Here is a 16,151-nt window from a genome sequence, read left to right as displayed (position 1 = left end):
TGTTATTGCACAACCTTTATTGCACAATTAAGGTTTCTAACCTTAATAAAATGTTGACTGGCACCTTATGTCAAACAAAATTATATATCAGCTGTATCAACTGCAAACTATTCTGCTCATTTTTGGTTTTTGCTATTGCAACTTTGATATTGCAACCTTTGAATTAGCTAGTTTGGGGTCAAATTTTAGTTTGTAGTGTTTAAAAAACAACATTTAAATAATAATAAAAATAATAGTTTAATTATTTTCTCTTAGCTACAACAACACGTGTCACAGACAGGTCACAGACTGGTTGAGTTTGATGAATGCAGCGCTGCAGTTTCTCTATGGTGAGAAAATTGAATGAGATTATTTACTAGTTTTCCAGCAATGTTGTAATAAAGAGTCCAAATACATATTTTGAAATGGTGGAAAAACATGTGATAAAAGGAGTGTAAATAAAAAAAACTGCCATTACATTTTTGACAACTAAAGAGTTAATAATTAAAAATTGTTTTCTATTTCAATTAATCGAATATGACATTTGATGCGTTTACAACTTTAGGCCTACCACTGGTCTAGGAAAATTGTGCACGGCCCCCCCAAAGTCTATTTGTTATGGTTTAATGTTTGTTGTTGTTTTATTATATGGACTCTTGTTTTGTAGTCGTCTATGTTGTTTTTCCTGTTCCTCGTTTCTGTTTCCTGGTTGTTCCCCAGGTATGCTTTTCACATTTATTCTTTTTACACTTTATCCGCAGCGATTTACAAATGTTTTATGGAATATGCTTTTTTCAGGCTTTGTTCCCTGGGAGTTAAATCCATGACACTTATGTTGCAAGCATCATTGTCACTACATCATTGTTAATTGGTCTTGTTCATGTGTTTGTCCTTGTGTATTTAAGGCATTTTACTTTTTCTTTAGTTTAGGGAGTTTCAGTTCGTGTGATTTTGATATTATTGATCTCTCATTCTGGATTCTTGTCTTGCTTTGTTTTATAATAAAAAAAATGCTTCAACCAGATTCTCAAACTTTGCTCTTTGAAATTAAAATGTGTGACATTATAGTGATTATACGTGATAGTGCTGCCATGGTCCTTGTTTTTTCTTTTTTTTTTCTTATGCAATGATAAATGTTTCAGTATTTTTCCAGCTGCTATGACTACTACAGGCCTACTTTCTTTGATGGCTTTGCCCAATAACCTTTCAGACTTTGCCCTGAAAGTCTAACTTCTTTTAACTTTGGAATTATAATAAGGATGTGTGCCACTTAAGTCTGAAGGATAGGAATCTTATTTCAGTAAAGCAAAGGTAACAAGGTTGAAGTCCATTACAAGGTAACACATATCTGATTCTGTACACAGCAATACAGTGAGATAAGATTTGCTGAAACAAGGTTTACTATATACATATTTAAGTATATGATAGTAAAGTATATAATACTATCATAATCTTTTCTATTATAATCATGAACACGAAGGAAAAATTTTAAAGCAAAAAAAAAGATGTTGTGAAACATCTGCCCTCTTGTGGCTGTAAATTTTACTGTCACATGAAAACTACAATGAAATGTTGCTCGTTTTGCCACAAGAGGACAGTAACCTTGTGTAACCTCCACAGCTGCACTGACTTGAGTAAATACAATGTTTCTTAATAGCTTCTTTTATTTTCAATTCCAAGAACGTTGTTTTTTTTAATAGTGTGGATGCTTGTACTGATATGGAACAATTACTACATTGCTGTTGTGTTGTAGATCATGTAGATAATGTGGAGCAAAATATGAAGAGAGTTTGAGGACAGAATAAAAATGTGTATTCAATTTAATTGTTAGATCTGTATTTAGAGTTGGTGTGTTTGTCGTCTCTCCAACCTCACATTCTGGCAGGAAACACTGGACAAAGAAGCAGCTCTTAGCTCTTCTCAGTCTCTTTGACTGCTTCCACAATTCACCCACAAGATGGAGACTCTTGTGTGTGTCCCAATCTGACAAACAAATGATTTCATATTTATTATTCTATCTGAGGCTGATATTAATAATGTTTAGGGAGTAATTCAGTATTCTGATTGGGTTTATTAGTTGTTTATTTGTAAAAACAACTTGATAATTATTCCAAAACAGCTAGTTTGTGCCAGATGAATTATCAAATACCCTTGTCTCCTTTTAAACCTGCGTAGTGCCATGTTGTTGCTCATAAATAAATGTGGAATTTAATGCCAGATGTTGCCCAGTCTGGCTAATTCTTAAGGTTTTTCTGTGTTAGTGGCAGAAACAATAGTGTGGGTGCTCTTCATAGAGAAGGGGGCAGATGGGGTCCCCTCTTCAAACAATGTGCATTGGATGGGGGAGGGTGTGATGCATTGAAAGTCATCCTTGACGAGATATCGCCCTTTCACTAGTGTGACAGAGGGGGAAAACTGCACAGGTTTATGTGAAAGCTCATAAACCCATATTACAGGAATGGAGAGCTTTAGAATCCACCATCTGTCCGAAATTAACATTTGCGTGCAATGAGTTGCTGGTAAACAAAACAGGATTTTTGTTTAGCTTGTTTCATGGTATGTAAATATAGACTTATGAAGTCTATTATTTATTTGTCAGATTGGGTGTACCTATATATATATATGGTGCATATGAGTGTACAAATCACGCAGATATATTTAGTTTATTCTTCAGGAAAATAAACGTGTACACTTTTATTTATTTATTTATTTATATATATACTTTTTTTGCAAGGATTAGAGTAGAATGAATGAACTAAATATATTTGGCTTGTATTTAGTTCATGCAGCTCATGAGGTTCCTCTGAGGTTTTTTCTTTCTTTTTTCTTTTCTGTGGCATCTGCTTATATCGGTTAAATGTAACACGGATAAACCATAGCATATGTGAACATGCTCTATGATTCTAGTCGGACTACATCCCCAATCCCATCCCTGTATTCGTCTGGATCCGTGGAAGCACACCATTTTCAAGCAATATCATGTATCCTAATTCTCACATTACTAAAGCATTGTAGTTTAAATAAAATAATCACCCATTTTATTTCCTGAGTAATGAGCTTTTCTAGAATGTGACTGGTAGAACAAACAAAGCAAATAAATAGGAGTCAAATGTCTCAGTATCGGTTTGCCACATACCTGCACTCGCACTGAGCATAGGCCTATGTATTTCAGATGACACTGGCGCACTGCTGAGTTTTTCCACAGAAATGTGAAATTGCGTGAGGTGGCTCTTTGTATTCATGCAGTAGACGGCGCAGCATCACCTCGATGCGAATATGGAATATAGAGAAGTGCTCGCCTCCGGCCCTGATGTGTTGACACAGGAGGAGTGTGAGTGTGTGACAAGAGGATACAGAGACTCTTACTGGGCACTGAGGACAATATATACTATATACTATGTATGCACTATGTTTGAACAACATCCTTTAGTCCATCCAGTTAACATCCATTCATTTATACTCAATTTTATGATTTTATTTTGAAGTGATTTTTTTTAGTAATTTAAATTCAAAGTTGTCAAAAATTGTGTAACTATTTCTTTTAATCATCTTTTATCAACCATTTCTTTTTATCGTAATTGTTGCTTAAAATTGTACAGATGTCAGTTTTAGTTTAGTATTTTGTTCATTGGTACTAAGTTTTCAAAGCTCAAACACTGCAATAATAATAATGATAATAATACGGTAAAATTAAATAAATATAAAATATAAACATTACATTAAAACTACATTAAAAAATAAAATAAAGATGATGATGATAAAGATAATAATAATAAATAGTTATAGTTTATAATAATAATGATAAATAGTTATTGTTAATAATATATGATAATAAAATATAAAATATTTATATAAATACATGTACATATGTAAATATATATTCAAATATAGGCCTATATATATATATATACAACATTTTGTTAACAACAACAATAATAAGGTAAAAATTAAATAATAATAAAAAATAATAAAACAACATTAAAAATGAAATAATAATGATGATGATAATAATAAATAGTTATTGTTAATAATAATCATTAATAAAATCATAATGAAGATGATGAAAATAGGTATTGTTAATAATAATAAGACTACATTAAAATATATCATATAAAAATACAATATATTTTAAACATATATTTATATATAACAACAACAACAATAATAATATGCTAATTGTACCATAATAATAATAATAATATACTGTGGTATAATTATTGGATTTGGGTGTTAGACAGAGACGAGCTGCGCATTAAGAACTACGACTTTTATTTTTCACAACCCTGTGCCTATTTTTCAATGATGCTCTCGCATTTTTATCATCACCACCTTCTCCTGTCTGTGTTGTCATGTGACAAGCAGGATTTATACTTCGCTTTGCAGGAGAAAATCAAATCTCGACCAATCGCAGCTAGAGGGGGGCGTGTTAGTTCCTCCACATTTGACAGGCGCGCACTCGGCTTCGCATGACGTCACCCGCGGCTCCGCGCTCCAGCAGCAGAAACGCGCAAAGATGCTCTGAAAGCAAGACTGCAGCATCTCCGAGTCAGAGCCTACTAAAACATCGCATCTCCTTCAAGCGCTCGTCCAGCGCTTCAACACCGTTCAGCTCTATCTGCAGGGGTTTGCCCACCTGCACGCGGGATCCGCTGTTTTCCCCTGTCGACTCTTGTTCTTTTCCCGTTGCTATTTATTATTCGCGCATCTTCCCAATTTTTAGCAGTGAATCTTTTGAGTTCTGCTGACCACTGAGGACTCATATTGTTTTCAGCTGGAGAGCGCCATCGCAGAGCCACGAGTGAGGACGTTTCCCACATCACTTGTTATTAATAATATCAGTAGCCTACAGCCTGAGCAAAATCGAGCCACTGGATATCGATGCGTCTTTCATTCTGTATCTAGGCTGCTACGGAGGATCGACGCACCCCAAACATTCATATCATCGTGGTTTCACATTCAGAAACAACATATCTGCGTATCGCGTGTAGGGGAAAGAGAGCGAGCCTAAAGCTTCTTTATAAAAAATGATGGCCGGTGGGGCAGTGCAGCAAAACGGGATTTTCTCCAATCCGCATCATCACAATCAACCGCCGCACATGGAGTCTGATCCCCCCGATTCCCGCAAAAGACCCCTGGAGACCCCGACGGAGGCCAGCAGCACCAAACGCACAAACACAGGAGGTAAGAGCCAACTGCTGTCTACATAGGCAACTCACTTGGCAATGAATTAGCGACTCTTCCCAAAGACAAGTGCTTTGATGTAAGTCCCAATGGGAAAGATGAAAGCAAAATCGTTCATGGCATATTCATTCATTTTCGATTTCCACGGAGCATCTCACCATCGAACGTGGCCATGCTTCACCAGACATGTGCATCTGAGATTTAAATTCATATTTACAGTTCGCGTCCATTTTAAGTGACCCTGAATTGGTGGTTGCGTCTACTTACGCACTTACGACAGTCGTTTACCAAACACATCCTCAAGTATTCCTATATTAAAGGTTTATGTATGGAATAAACGGATTGTGTTTTCCTAAATATAGGCTAATATCATGAGCACGTATACCAAACATTAGAAAATATGGCTCGTTTACGCATCCTTTCTATCACCACAGATGACCTTGCTCTGGTGCCTTGAATCTATATATTCTTTTATTTTAAAAATTGGCCCTGAAAACTCAAATTATGCATGATAAACGATAATTTAATATTTTGATGAGAAATACAAATATAGTGATAATACTTGTTATACCATTTATGTATTTTTGAATTTATGTTGCAATATTTAATATAAAATGTTTCTCAAAATTTGGTACAGATTTGCTTGCTTCACCTGCATCACTGATATTCGAAATTTCAGAATGTATTCAGTGCTTGAATGTGCACTCGATCCTTCAATATTTTACTGTAGTCTATTGTTTATAGCCTACTGGACCCATGCTTGCTTGTTTATTATGCATTCCGGCAGATGCCATATGAAGTTTTGTGTGCACTACACTTGTCTGTTAAACTGTTATGCAGTCAAAAGTGTAAAACATTGTTTTTTTCTTATCTGTGATGATTAAATCCCCATTAAGCAGGAAAACTTATCAATCTTATTTAGGTCTTTTTGGAACTTTGTGACATTTAAGGCAGAGCATTTTGATATTAGCAATATTAACAATATATCTCAACTGATTGGCTGAGGTCAATATTTGTTTTCATTAAAGGGCAATTTTTTTTTTTTTTAAAGTGCAAGAATCTCTTATTTCACTTGCTAAAGGGTTTTTTTATATAAAAAGAAACAAGTATTTTAGAGTTATAGGGTTAATAATGGCGCATAGATGAAGTGATTGGCGGATGTTCACATGTGAAAGAATCGATGCTGAAAGCGTAATGAATTGTCAGTCAGAAGAAGCATGCTGGACCCGTGGGAGGCATAACCTGCAGATCCATTTGCTCAAATGAAAAGACTTTGATGCTTAAGAGATCTAGGCTTCACTGGAATTTATTTACCAAGGCAGATTATTCTATGGGGTTCTCACAACTATGGAAGGGACATTTTAATATTGTCATTTCCAGGCCTGGAAATGACAAAGAAATTAAATGTCATGGAAGGATAATGGAAATTTCAATTGGTAATAATATACAATTTTGTGTTGTTATGCTTAGCTATCAAAGATCGCCTGTTAGAAATTGCTCTTTGTCCATGCAATCTCTATAAAATTATTTTTAAAACGTAGTATAAAAGCTATGGAAGTGTATTAACCAAAAGCTGTAGAATCCCTGATTCTATTCAAATACTCAATTAATTTATTTCAATTTATTAAAAATAATGTATTTATATTATAAGATGTATTAATATTACAAAACTTTATTTAGTATTGTAATATGACATTGTTGCTCTATGTTTAAGCACATATATTTATATTAATTAATCCATATTTTTTTAACTTACTGAAAAATGATCGTATTAACATGGTTGTATGTTTAGGCGACATTTACCCGTATAGTTTCCGCTTTCATATTTAAACACCAGCAGTTAAACAGGCAGATCTTTGGCCTAGAGTGAATCTGAACCATTTATGTAGTTTTTTTGGACTATACTTTTGAGCATAGCATACTGCATGGATCCAGCTTAGCATTCTGAAAACGGGAAAAGCAACTGACAACAACAGTCCTACAACAATAATAGGTCTAATTTGTTTTCTCTCATTAAACATTTACTCTTTGATTTAAGGTTTTCATACACGTAGGATTAGTTTCATATTTTGTTTGACTTGCATATTGTTTGAACTTTTTTTAGCGGATTAAATCATGATGTGGCAGAAGACGAAGGATTGTATCTTAAAGGCTGCCTGAAAAGAAAGTTATAGACATTAAGATGAAAGTCAGTTGGCTTAAAAACAAGAATCGTTTTCCTGCCAATTGATCGTTAAGGCTTCGACTTCAAGTTAACCAAAGAGCCTCTCTCCACGTTCCCGAGCTGTCTCATAAGATGTAATGTTTTAATTTTGTAAATGGATGAATTGGCACAGGACAGTGCTTCCATTTACAAAAGGTTGTGGGGACTGTGACCCTCTGAGGCCGCAAGAAAACGTGGAAGTGTGTGTGTATGTACAAGCCTGTGTTGCTTTTACTAGGCTATATAAAGACATTTTCGGATGCTGCTCGGCACCAGTGAGTAGCTTCTTTTTTAGATTCTCTCGCTTGTGCATTTCTACCCGCAGGTTGAGAAAATAGACGCAGGATCCGTCTTCGAAGGGGTTGTTACGTAAACATGATTTGCCAGCTGTGTTTGAAGATTCAGACATTTATACGGGGGACCAATAACCGATTCGTCGCTGTCGCCCACCTTGTTCACTCGTCTCACATCCTACAATGCAATACTCCCACCAGTTTTCAAATTAAGTGCACAGTTTTTTCTACAGCAGTTTTTTGATAGGCTCAGCAGAAAATACATTTAGGGTGCGCTGCGTTGTGCTCCCCCATCATTTGTTTGTTTCGCCTCTAATCATGATTATGGGTCGAGGCAATCGTTTTTTCCTCCTTCCCGGGTCTATCTCTCCCATCTTCCATCAATAGCGGCAAGTCATTGATTATCCATGCAACTCTCAGCCTATTGATCACCGTACGATCACTTCAAAATGAAGGGGGCGCTGCTTCAGTTTTTTCTTTAATGCACTGCGTCAAAGAAAAAAAAAATCTCATGCAGGATGGCGAGGATTTGGGAGGGCGTTGTGAAAGGCAGCCCCACATTGGATGATTTGCTCGCCTCTCTCGGCTTGTCTGCCGTGGAATGGAGGACGGGACCTGAGATGAATATGGATGAGACGAATGAAAGAAGCAATGCGAAAGCTTTTCTTCGAGCCTTCGCGCTTGTTAGAACAAAGCATGCTGCTTTATCTCACGTGCAGCAGAAAGCGAGGAGTATGTTTGCAATGTTTATATCGGAAGCCATTTTGGTCAGGCAGTTGCTTGGACAGCCATGCAGGGAAAGTGGTCCTTTCATCACTCCACTAAAATTAGATGTTTAATATGCTTAAGCAAAAATGCTGTCTAACCCAATGATGAATTTGAAATCTAATGCAGTATAAATCTATTTGTCAAAGACTAAAAACCTAAAGCAAATGAAAACAAAAAACAAAAATATTCATTGCTTTGTGTCTGTTTTTGAAAGGCCCCCTACATAAGCTCTCAGGAACCTTCAATCCTCAAGCTGACGTTGCTTATTCTGAACCACGGGTCTCTTGGGAGTCTCTTGCAACCAATGATTTGTGTTTACACCATAGGTTTACACCCACTGGTTTATTATAAATAATACCCATTTAGGCTTTTTTATTAATTATTCTGACTTCTCAGTGAGTATAATCATAGATGCATGCAAGATGAGGACTTAAGATATGAAGTAAGAAAAACAGCATACCAACTTGTTCTTGTTTTGTTCCCGGTGTAGCACAATGGGAGGGACTCATTTCCCTCAAAGGCTCTGCTACGGATATGCGTGTAGTGTAATCCACTGATTTTTCTCAGCCAGGGCTTTTGTGTTGACAAGTGACAGGAAATATGCTTGATCCAACTCAAACTTGGGCTGTAGATGCTCCATGTTTTAGAAGAGAATAAACTGAGAATGCCTTTTATTCTGATGTATGATTCTGGTTGATATAGGCTTGTTTAAAGGAATATTCCAAGTTCAAGTTAAGCTCAATTGACAGCATTTGTGGCAATATGTTGACTTTGTTTTTTGTTTTTTATGATTGACTGGTTCCTAATTTTCATTTTTTTTTTTTAAAGAAGCAAAAATCAGTGAGGCACTTACAATGAAAGTGAAGTAAATTTAAAAGCAGAAACATGAAGCTCAACATAAAAGCATATAAAATACATGAGTTCTTGTAATTTTTACAGTTATTTTAGGGCTTTAGACATTTCATGGCGACTAAATTTTTTTTATATATCTGTACACAGAAAAGTTTAGTTAGCACGCATATTGTTTACTTGTGGCTATACTATTGAAACAGTGAGTATATCCATGTTTACAGATTGGCCCTCTTTAGTATTTTGTGTCTTTTAAAGAAAATGAGGCATAAATTAATTTTTGTGGTAATCAACATTATGCCACAAGTGCTGTTGTTAATTGAGTTTAACTTGTGTTGAACCTGGAATAATCTTTGAATTTACAGTGCCATTCAATGTAGAATTCAATGCCATTGAACATTGTTATCAGGTCATGTTTAATTTAAAATAATAGTGAAAATAATTGAAAACCAAGAAGTCATTATTATAAAGTTCATGATTACAGCGTCTTGTATCTTTATCCATGACGTCAACATTCACAATCACAAATTAGAGCAGGAGGTTTGAAGGTAGACTCAGTCATGGACTCATGTTTCACTTTGTTTTGTTTTTCTATCTGACATTTCAACAAAGATTAATTTTCTCATTCACATTCTTTTAGAGAGATGCAACCAACCGGCCATCCATGATCCTCCATTTTCATCAGATTTTGTCGGATTGCACGGTAATGTCTAATTTTCTGCCCAAATTACATACAGATCTTGTTATCTGCAAACCAGAGTCTACCTTTAACTCTATAATGTTTTTTTCTTTATTTTTTTTTCACTGCATAACCGCCACAATGCTTTGTAATATTTTGCAGCTCATAATTAAAGTAAAATATGTAACCTTTAAAACAGCCTAATATTGTTATGAAAATGTGATGCTTGACATAATATCTTGTGTCTAATGTGTTACATTAATTAGAGTAGATAATGTCAATTATAGCCGGTCTGGATGCATCCGTGATCCAATTTATGACAGACTTTTGTTAGATGCTTTTTGAAGAGAGAATACTAATGTATGCATGATACACATTATTTATGAACCCCACGCCATATTAATCAAGGTTAAATTTAGACTCATCCAAATCAAAAGGAGGACAGTCTTAGCTCTGTGAGAAATCTGGGTCATTGCAGAAAAGCATGTATCTGTAGTGTTCTGTAGACAGAGTTTGAACCGCCTATTCATAATGTGTGAAAACAACAGCAATTTTTAGTACGCGAGTGAAAAATCTGGACTTGTCATTTAGAGCTGTTCATGAGCCTAGTTCTGAGTACATTTATTTATGTCGCAGTAAACCTCCATTATTCCCTTGTTGTTTATGTAACTCATAATCTGGTGGCATCCAGCACTAGTGTGGCTAAATATGAGACTTCTTTGGTTAGAGATCCGCTTCATTACACATCCAGATCCATTGGCATGTGATTCGAACGTGATTATCTCAAGAAGACTTAAACATTGTTAAAATCATCCCATTGCCTACTGTTAAAGGGATAGTTCACCTAAAAATCAAATCAAATTCTGACATCATTTACTCAGCCTCATGTCGTTCCAATCCTGTATGACATATTTTCTTCAGTGGAACACAAAATGTGATGTTTTGAAGAATTTCCAGGCCACTATGTTAAATATAATAAAAGTAAATGAGGACTGTCAAGTTCCAAAATGACAAAAAAGCACTCATAAAAATGGTCCATATAACTTGTGCACTATATTTGAAGTCTTCTGAAGTCATAAAAGCTTTGTGAGAAACAGACATTAAGTCATTATTCATTGAAAATGGAATTTGCTTGTTTAAATTGGCAAAATCGTTAAGAATCATTCTGTCAGAGTCAGATCTTTTCAATTAATCAGTAGATCAAGTTCACAAAACCAATCTGAGTGATTCTTTCACGAATCAGATTCGAATTCAGTTCTTTAGTTCAATTCACTGAATCTCTGATGCAGCCTCATCAGTTACCAGCTCAGTTACGAATTCAATTTCAGTCAGTTCGCCACACGAACCTGCGCCACACGAACCCGCATTGTTTTTCAAGCTCAAAATATCTCCGGTCCCCATTCATTGTAATTTACATGGAAAAGAGAAATCAGTACATTGTTCAAATTTACTCCATTGCGTTCCATGGAATAAATAAAAAAAATCAGTTATGGGGTCCCGCACATGACATACGAGTAAAAAAATAAATAATTATTAATAAATCGTGGGAATGAATTCTTAATTCGTGGCCATGATATACATCTATTTGTCCACATTTCATGTGCAGGGCTCCGTAATTAGGTGAGTAAATAATGACAGAATTTTTATTTTTGCCTGAACTATCTCTTAAACCTTAAAACAAATCTGCTGTATTAACACTAACCCTCTCTATGATTTCCAGCTCAAAAACAATCTGATCTGTGACGTCCATCTTGTTAACAGAACACTAACACTTCTCTTAATTTGGCTCACACGTAACTACAGACATGTGTCATTACTTTGTCAGTGATGCGGTTAAGTCGGGCCTTCGACCAAAACATGCCACGGATCCCCGCCGTCGTTGCTGTTGTTAGCTTGTTTGCTTGTCCAGCTGCACTCTGAGATTAATACTCCATAGTCTATATAATTTTTTACCCAATCATCAGTATTAGGCTGCAACTGCATGTAGTTTAGCCTAGCCATCAGCCTAGCTTGACAAGATAAACTGCTTCTCCAGAATAACAATCTAATCTAAAGCGGCCGTCTTCTGGGAGCCGACACAGATTAATTGTGGTGGAATATTAAGCGCGTACCCAAGCGGCCCAGGCAGATGGATACAATGTCATGTTAAAGTCACGGTGTAGGGACCATGTACTGTGCTTCTGCTGACCTGGATATGCTGCAGCCAGGTAGAGCCCAACAATAGATGAAGCACTTTACTGCCCCACCGCTGCTCCACTTTCAAGAAAACCTTTGCTGACCTTCCTCTAGAGGAAAGGGAAATCAGGATGTCTTGTGCTATATTTTATGTGCCACTTGCTATAAATGGCTACTTCTACACATTACAATGTCTACGTCTACTAATACGTCTTTTGAAATTCACCCTCTCTTGCATTTATTTTGATTGACATGTTTAACAAAATGTACTCTCATCCCTTTCCTACTTGCATAACTTGTCATTTTCTTGTACCTGCACTGGAGTTTTTGTTCTGCTTTTGACTGTTAGAAGCCCTGCTTAACTTAAGCATTAATACTTGTGGTTCAGCTTTAATTACAACTCGTTAAGTCCACTGATCTTATTATAGTAGTCTTGTAGTTCTTTGCTGGTCTAGTATTTCAGCTGGACTTTTATTTAAAGCTACCTCGTCTGATTGCCACTTAGGCAATATGTGCTTTTTTCTCATAAGTCAGGCATTAAAGTGTCTAGCAAAAATATGAATCGGCTCTTTGCTGCCATATTTTATCACCATGAGGTCTTCACTTCAGTTTGCCAACTTGGTAATTGTTGGGTATTTCTGATCAGCATATGGTAAAGCTTTATGTCATACTTTCTTTTTTTCAGATAACAATTCGATGCTTTAGGCCATGGGAAATAAAGCTATTAAAAAATTCACTACCAGCTAAAATTTGGATGCACTTTCTCATTCTTAATCTTTATTACTTTATTTTACATCTCAAAATAATAACAGTAAAGTCATTAAATCTATGATGTAGCACAATTTGAAGCATGTGAATTATGTAGTGGCCAAAAAACAAAAATCAAAACAATCTTATTTTAGCTTCTTTAAAGTAGCCACCCTTTGCATAGATTACAGCTCTGCACACTCTGGGCATTCAACCAAATTCATGAGGTGCCACCTGGGATGCTTTCTAAACTGTATATATTATTAAAGAAGTTCCCATGTATCCTAGGCACTTGTTGACGGCCTTTCTCTTCACTCTCCCTGCTAAAATCCATCCATTAAAAAAAGTCATTAAAATATTAGGTTGTAGACATAACTTATATTTGTCTACAAAACTGATTGCATGCATTTAAAATCTCAAATTTAAAAGTAAATGTCAGATTACATAAAAAGTTTAAATCCATTGCAAATATTTATTATTATCATTAGTAGTAGTAGTAGTAAGTATTGTAAATGTTAGATTTTTTTTTTTAAATCTGTTGCAAATTGATATTTGTTTGTTTTGTATTCTTGTTTGTTTATTATTACTGTACGTGCCAGATTTTGGTAAATCTATTGCAGAGTTAATTTTTTTCTCTTTCTTTTTTTCCAGAGGAAGGCGAATATTTCTTAAAGGTGCTGATTCCAAGCTACGCCGCAGGCTCCATCATTGGCAAGGGTGGTCAGACTATTGTCCAGCTACAGAAAGAGACAGGGGCCACCATCAAGCTGTCCAAATCCAAAGACTTCTACCCGGGTAAGTCTCCTAATTCCAGAAAGCCTTGAAGGGAACCCTCATCAACCTCCTCTTGTTTACTGCTCTACTCTACCATCCAATCATTAAACGGCACACATTTAAAGCACCTGGATTGCTTTATATCTTAATTAATTGATGCTATTAGTCTATGCTAATACATTACCAAAGGTACCTCGTTCCCAGAGTCACTGCGACTCGTGCTTAATGAGAATCATATGGGGTGCTGTCACCTTTGGGCTTGCGGCCACACCATATGGCCTTTATCAGAGCTCAGGTTGCACATAGTGCCAGATCAAGTGAGGACAATGATCTGAGAGACTCAGTATGGAGTTCAGTGCTCAAATGAATGCCGATACAATGTTTGAATGCTCCTTTTCTAGCACTATTAATATTTAGAGAGAAGAAGAGAGATGTTTTGTGTCTGTGTGTGTTGGAATTCTTTCAGATGTTTTTAGGGATAGGGTGACAGAGGAAACGAGAAGTGGTGGGGGGGCTTCTGGGCTCTTACTTAAAAGGGCTTTGTGCGATTTGCTCATCCTCCCATCGTTGGCATGTTCAACAGGGCACCTCTGTCCCTTTTCCCTTGGGATGTAGAGCACAGAGCGATGGCCAGCCATGGCAGATGCCAAATGCAAGACACCTCCTACCCACCCCCCCTTTTCATTGGTTTTGGCAACCTTGAGTGCTCCAATGTCTAGAGCGGGGGGTTGTGATGGCTACTGAATTAAGGGAGAGGAACGTAGGCGAGGAGTTGCCGGTGCTGTGCTAGGTTGTTCGAGTGCTTAATGGGGGGTTCTTCCTCCCCAGTGAAGGGGGCATCTGTATGGAAATTAGCTTGAGCTTTTCCTTGGGTGCGAGTCAAAAGATCCACCTGCTGTGCTGCTCTCAGGGTGGGGAAGGAGGGAACTCTTTCCCTTTTCAGGAGAGAAGTGTCCGGTTTAACTAAATCACTAACTGTTTTAGTAAGCACATCACATCTCTGAAGACATCTTCTGTGATAGTAGCCGCACTGGCATTTAATTTTGGACAAAGCAGCGCTGGCCAGAGACCTCCATTATTTCTGCAGAATGAATTTATTAGATGTCTTCGCTCCAAGTATAGCTCCTGCTGCATTTATTGGAAAACAGCCATATTTGACAACAACCTTGCATCTGTAAAGAACACTGTTCCATCTTAAAGACACCACAAGAGACTGTGCTAAATTAAATGTAGTTTCAAATGTTGTCGTTTTTATCAATTAGCAATTCATGCAAATGCAGAACATAAAACTGGATGTTACAGTTTCAGTTCACACAAAAATGAAAATTCTGTCATTATTTACACAGCCTCATGTCTTTCCAAACCTCAATTACTTTCTTTCTTCTGTGGAATACAAAATAAACTATTTTCAAAAATGTCTGTGTGTTGGGGTCTAATGTTGTTTTGGACCCCATTGACTTTCATTATATGGTCAAAAATATATATTTTTGTGTTCCATTGAAGAAAGAAAATCATTCAGGTTTGGAGCAACGTGATGGTGAACAAATGATGACAGAATTTTCATTTTTGGGTAAATTACTGTACCAATTTGAATGATGTTACGCTAAATGTATTATGTTGTCATTTTTATTAAATAGCATGCAAATTTATGCAAATGCATAAATGGGATGTTAGACTAATTATCCACTACTTAAAAGGATAGTTCACACAACAATGAAAATGTAGTCATTTACTTACCCTTATATTCATCCAAACCTGTATGACTTTCTGTTTTTTGTGGAACATTAAAAGATATATTTTATTAAAATGTGTCCATACTCCATACAAACATCAATGGGTCCAATGGTATTTTGGACTCCACTGACCTTCATTGCATGGACAAAAACAGTTAAAAACATTCCTCAAAATATGTTCTATTCATATGTTCTTTTGTCATCCACAGAAAAAAAAAGTTATACAGGTTACACAAAAAACAGCATGAGGGTGAACAAATGATCACAGAATTTTCCTTTTTTGAGTTAATTGCTCAAAAAAATACTTTGAATTTAAAGTCACATTTTAACGCACAAGACTCGATTTTTCTCACAGCATTTTCAGATATGAGTCCAGAGAGTTGCATCATCCTTTTTTTCTTTATGATTGGCCAGCGCTCTTCCTCTCAGGTTTCCTGACTGTGTGTACATTCTGACTTTTCCCTGTCCAAGTCACTGATCCCCATCCAGCCTCTGTCCCTTTCAGCAGTATGTAGCACAATATTAAAGCTCGCTCCTAATCTAGCACCGTGATTGCAGTTTTCAGTGTTTAATACCCAGAGAGCCATGCTGCCCTCCCCCACACATTATCAACATTACTGATTTCTCTGCTGTGTAATCTGCTTAAGACCTAAGCTTTGTGGCCAAAAGATGAAAAGCCGCAATATTACAAATCTAGGGGTAGAAATTTGATTTCTGTGTGTGTTTATATTATTTGTTTTTGCTCCCTTTCTTCAGCCTCATTCACTCAC

At 36.3% G+C, this 16,151-nt stretch overlaps 1 protein-coding gene across 2 annotated transcripts in view; it reads left to right on the top strand.

Annotated features, from left to right (window-relative positions):
- Positions 1-4,447: 4,447 nt before the first annotated feature.
- nova2 (NOVA alternative splicing regulator 2) overlaps positions 4,448-16,151 on the top strand; it is a 46,304-nt gene continuing 34,600 nt past the window's right edge. The window contains exons 1-3 of one of the 2 annotated variants that reach the window (XM_056271127.1): positions 4,448-5,160; positions 9,914-9,976; positions 13,526-13,669. In XM_056271127.1, the coding sequence (XP_056127102.1) occupies positions 5,004-5,160; positions 9,914-9,976; positions 13,526-13,669 (364 nt within the window). In that variant the 5' untranslated portion in view covers positions 4,448-5,003. The remainder of the gene's footprint in view (positions 5,161-9,913; positions 9,977-13,525; positions 13,670-16,151) is intronic. The other variant, XM_056271128.1, reaches the window with a different exon arrangement.

Source organism: Rhinichthys klamathensis, unplaced genomic scaffold (genome assembly GCF_029890125.1).
Source record: "Rhinichthys klamathensis goyatoka isolate OS25496 unplaced genomic scaffold, OSU_Roscu_1.1 h1tg000311l_1, whole genome shotgun sequence".
In the NCBI taxonomy this organism is placed as follows: Eukaryota; Metazoa; Chordata; class Actinopteri; order Cypriniformes; family Leuciscidae; genus Rhinichthys; species Rhinichthys klamathensis.
This window is presented reverse-complemented; position numbering and strand designations above follow the sequence as displayed.